The 4,810-nt window shown below is 46.8% G+C and overlaps 1 protein-coding gene across 1 annotated transcript; it reads left to right on the top strand.

Annotated features, from left to right (window-relative positions):
- The first annotated feature begins 220 nt into the window (after positions 1-220).
- On the top strand, positions 221-1,201 carry LOC102826383 (rRNA/tRNA 2'-O-methyltransferase fibrillarin-like protein 1-like). Its single transcript, XM_006864836.1, has one exon. The coding sequence runs from the start codon at positions 221-223 to the stop codon at positions 1,199-1,201; it is 981 nt and encodes a 326-aa protein (XP_006864898.1).
- Positions 1,202-4,810: the final 3,609 nt, after the last annotated feature.

Genomic DNA, 4,810 nt, shown 5'->3' with positions numbered 1-4,810 from the left:
GGGTCAGCCGCCGCCCACCGCGTCCCGTTGTCAGTTGCGCAGGTCGCCTTCCTTCGCTGCTAACGTTAAGGGCGAACGCTGCCGCCCACCTTCGTTCTCCCAGTCGGAGACAACCATCCGGAGCCCGAGCCCGGAGCGAGCCCTGAAATAGTCTCCAGTCACCGGTAACTCTTGAGACACCTTACATCCGCCGCCAGCCACCCGGGCGCCCAGGCGCGCCATGAAGTCTGCGGGGGGCTCGCGCGGGGGCGGGTCCCGGGGGTCTGGCGGCAGCTGGGGCGGTGGCCGTGGCCGCGGCCGCGGGGGGAAAGGAGGAGATGGCAGCGGCCCGGGAGGCAAGGGCGGCTTCGGGGAACGGGGCCGCAGTTTCAGGGGCCGAGGCCGTGGGCGCGGCGGCGGGGACAGCAGGGACCGAGGCGGCGGCGGGCAGCGGCGCGGTGGTGTGTCCAAAAGCAAAAGCCGCCGCAGGAAGGGCGCCAATGTGGTCGCGTCTGTGGAGCCGCACCGGCACGAAGGCGTATTCATCTACCGCGGAACGGAGGACGCGCTGGTCACGCTGAACCTGGTGCCCGGCCTGTCGGTGTATGGCGAGCGGCGCGTGACGGTGACCGAAGATGGCATCAAGCAGGAGTACCGCACCTGGAACCCTTTCCGTTCCAAGCTGGCCGCGGCCATTCTGGGCGGGGTCGACCAGATCCACATCAAGCCCAAGTCCAAAGTGCTGTATCTGGGGGCTGCCTCGGGAACCACTGTTTCCCACGTCTCCGACATCATCGGCCCAGATGGCCTGGTCTACGCTGTCGAGTTCTCTCACCGCGCCGGCCGGGATCTAGTCAACGTGGCCAAGAAGCGAACTAACATCATCCCGGTCCTTGAGGATGCCCGGCACCCGCTGAAGTACCGTATGCTGATCGGGATGGTGGACGTGATCTTCGCCGACGTAGCCCAGCCGGACCAGTCACGCATCGTGGCTCTCAATGCCCACACCTTCTTGAGAAATGGGGGCCATTTCCTCATTTCTATCAAGGCCAATTGCATAGACTCCACGGCTTCAGCAGAGGCCGTGTTTGCGTCAGAGGTGAAGAAGTTGCAGCAGGAGAATTTGAAGCCTCAAGAGCAGTTAACATTAGAACCTTATGAGAGGGACCATGCTGTGGTCGTTGGGGTCTACCGACCTCTTCCCAAGAGTAGCAGCAAGTAGCCCTTGGCTAAGGCTGTCCCTGAGGTCTCCCCGGGAGTGTATTACATTCTGTATTACTCTGTATGCGTTTTTATGTGTCTGCATTTTTGTTGTTCTTTCTTTGTTTTCTATTAAATGATATCAAGAAACTGTACCCAGATGTCAGTGAAGTTTGGTTGGGTTTTGCTGCACTCACTTCAATCCCCAAACACCTGTGACCTAAAGCAATTCGTAATAGAGACCCAGCAAGGGCCAGCTGAAAGCTATGCTTGTTCTAATCACTCAGGAACCTGTCTCCTCCATCACTAGAGATAAACAGTTGCTGGGGAGCTACCTGTATGTGTCAGAGTAGAACTGTATTCTATGGGGTTTTCAATAGTTGACTTTTCAGATGTAGATTGCCTGTCATTGCTTCCAAGGTGCCTCTGGGTAGACTTGATCCTTCCACCATTTGGTTGGCAGTGAGCACGTTGGCCCTTTGCACCACCCAGGGACTCCTCTCCTCCATTACAGAGGCAAGGAAAATAGAGTTAAGGAATTGTTAATAAACTTTTTAAGTCTTATCTGAAACTGATAGGGTACATTTACTCACATTGGCTAAATCACATAACCAAAACTGACCTTGGAGGGGATATTTGATATTGATGGACTATAATAGAGTCTGATATACCCTGTCTTATTCAAAGTCAGAGACTTAATCACACTCTGATCTTTATTACATTGCTATTCCACTAAGACCTTCAGCATTCATTATTAAATTAAATCATTACACAGCCCTGAGATGGTTTTGTTACCATTTCCATTTTGCATGTGAAGAACTAAGCCTTCTGGAGGAACAATAGAGGCCTAAATTTATACAGACAATAAGTATGTGGAAATTAACTTCTAGTCTTTGGGGCTTTATAATCAAAGTGATCTTATCTGTCCCCAACATGGCATACATTAGACAAACTGCAAGTGTCCCCACTTTCGGTCAAAACCCAGGGACACACCCAGAGTAAGGTTCTGTGGTCCTCAGTGTGCTACACCACATCTTTCTTCTATTTCAAAATAGCAAAATAAGATAGGAAGATAGGATATGATTCACCTAGCTGAGTGTTCAACATTCAACACTGCAAGGCTCAACATACCCAAATCATATCACCAAGTGTCTGAGTCTGAACAACCAGTAAATACACTTCCAGGAAGTGTCCATCTTTGAAGGGCATTTCCTGCACACCCTGAGAGGCTGGACCTTAGACTCCAGCTCTCCAAACCAGCCCTAAGGGAACAGGAAAGTGAATCATCCCAGGAGAGATGGGTCTGCTCCAAAACCTGGTAAATCCCTCCAAATTATACCTTCAATAAAACTCTTCATTTATTCATTCATACACTAAAAAAGCATCCATGGCCAATCACCAAGGTCAATGACAATTGTCTTGGAATGATCACTCACTAATGCATCATTTGGGGACTACGTTTGCCGACCTAGAGACTTTGTGCTTGGGCAGAGATTGTGGTTGACCTGCCCTTTCCAAAAGCATACTTTCTTATTCCTCCCACAAAAAGGAAGATGAATCAATTTTTATAAAGGGGCAAGCACTCCCTCCTCCGCACCTACCCTCGCAAGGGAGAGCTACAGTGTAGAGCTGTTGACTTGGCTGTCTCAGGAAGAAGAGGGTAAAAGAGGTAAATGTCTTCAAGATACCAGCCAGGCTTTTCCATAAATAAGATGAAATTTCATTACAAAGTAAGGGTCATTGTTCCCACTTAACAGATGAGAAGAGTGCAGGTCAGCGCTATGACATGGCTTGTTTAAAAGATCTTTCAGGAAAAGTCACAGCTGGAAGTCAAATTCATATCAGTCTAACTTCAAAATCTATGTCTTTGCACTAACTCCTAACCATTCACCAGTTTTCATTGACTCTATTCCAACTAATAGGAATCCCAGGTGTATTTGTAGTATTGTGTGTGCCCTGTAGGGTTTTCAATAGCTGATTTTGTTTGAACTTTTTATTGGGAATTGAATGAAAGTTTACAGGCAAGATCATCAGCTTTACATTCAGCAAATCATATACTTTGCTTCATCTCAATGATACAATCCCCTCCATGCAACATGTTATTCTATTTCCTCCCTATGGTTCCCCGTTCACATCTTTTATTTCACAAATGAATAAAGTAAAAATAATTTGATGTACACATACAAAACAAAAATGTATATTCATATAAATGTCCATAAGGCACATTCTGCAAGATAACCTCCTGCCTGTTCGCACATAGCCTTACTCTGTCCATGGACCTTGAGCCCGCAGCTGCTCTCTCTCTTCATGCCATGGTCTCTGCCACTGTCTGTGTTTTCACTGCTTTTCTAGGTAGGGATCTCATGCTCCACTCATGCTCTTCTTGCTGGTGCTGGGGTTATCTGTTCTTTTTTTTTTTTTTTTTTTTTCTTTAAGGTTTTTATTGTGGATTGAGTGAAAGTTTAGAGGGCAGATCATCAGCTTTACATTCAACAAATCATACACCTTGTTTCATTACAATGATTATAATCCCCTCCATGTACCATCAATTAACAGTATTTCTCTCTATTCACTTTAGCTTTTTTTTAAAAAAAAACCACAAAACCCCACTCAGGCATATGTAATAATTTACACCTCTAAAGTCCACATTCTAAAAAAATAAAAAATAAATAAAGGCTACATTCTGCAAGTCAGCCTCCTGGCCACCAGCTCTTAATCCTTCTTTTCTCATGAATCTAGAGTCCTCAGCTGCTCTTCCTTTCCATGCCCCCATCTCTGCCTCCATCTCTGGTGTAGCTGATTCTCTGGATAAGGTCCCACATTTGCTTGTGCACTTCTCTCTTGATGGTCCTAGGGTCCTCTGTTTCTGGACTGTAAGATGAAGCATTCCCCTGTTTTTGTTACAAAACTTCTACCTTTACAAGTATGATAGTCGCAATTAGTCATGATGACAATTATTCACTATTGAATCATATGAATCTTATCCCCAACTCTTTTTACCAGACCCATCTAGACAAGATGAAAGCTATTCAGTGGGAACTCTTTCTTCTCCCCCACACTTTTAAACTATACTCCCTCTTGAAACCTTGTAAACCAGTATTCGTGCCTTTATCACCCCCTCATTTGAGGTAGCCAATGTCTAAGTTGTCCATCCCTATCTACCCTGTGTACAGAGGGGATAGCATTGATACTTGATGTGAAGACTCCTTCCCTCTCTGTTGATATTTACAGCTACTACCTCCATGAGTAGAGGTCGGGCTCATCAAATTGTAGCAATTTACCCTTGTCTCCTTGATTTAAATTTTTTTCTTTTATTTTCTAGAATCTTTCTCTACTCGAGTTCTGATTATCAAGCCATCAGGCTATGTCAAATGGATACTGTCTGCAAGTTTGGGTGTTCTTGTGCATCTCCCCTCACTTCATATCAGCTGGGTGCTTCACTCTCACCTTTAGCCCTCTGTGGCTATGTCCTTGTCCATGGGCTCAGGGGTCCCCAGGTCTCACCACACTTTGGACCAACCAGCCCTTCCTCTTCTCTGTCTCATCTCCAGGTCAACAGGAGTCAATGGACTGTGGTTGAACTCAGCCCATTTCTTCATTGATGCCTTTCCCCCTCTTCCATTCACCAGTA

Source organism: Chrysochloris asiatica, unplaced genomic scaffold (assembly GCF_000296735.1).
Source record: "Chrysochloris asiatica unplaced genomic scaffold, ChrAsi1.0 scaffold00071, whole genome shotgun sequence".
In the NCBI taxonomy this organism is placed as follows: Eukaryota; Metazoa; Chordata; class Mammalia; order Afrosoricida; family Chrysochloridae; genus Chrysochloris; species Chrysochloris asiatica.
This window is presented reverse-complemented; position numbering and strand designations above follow the sequence as displayed.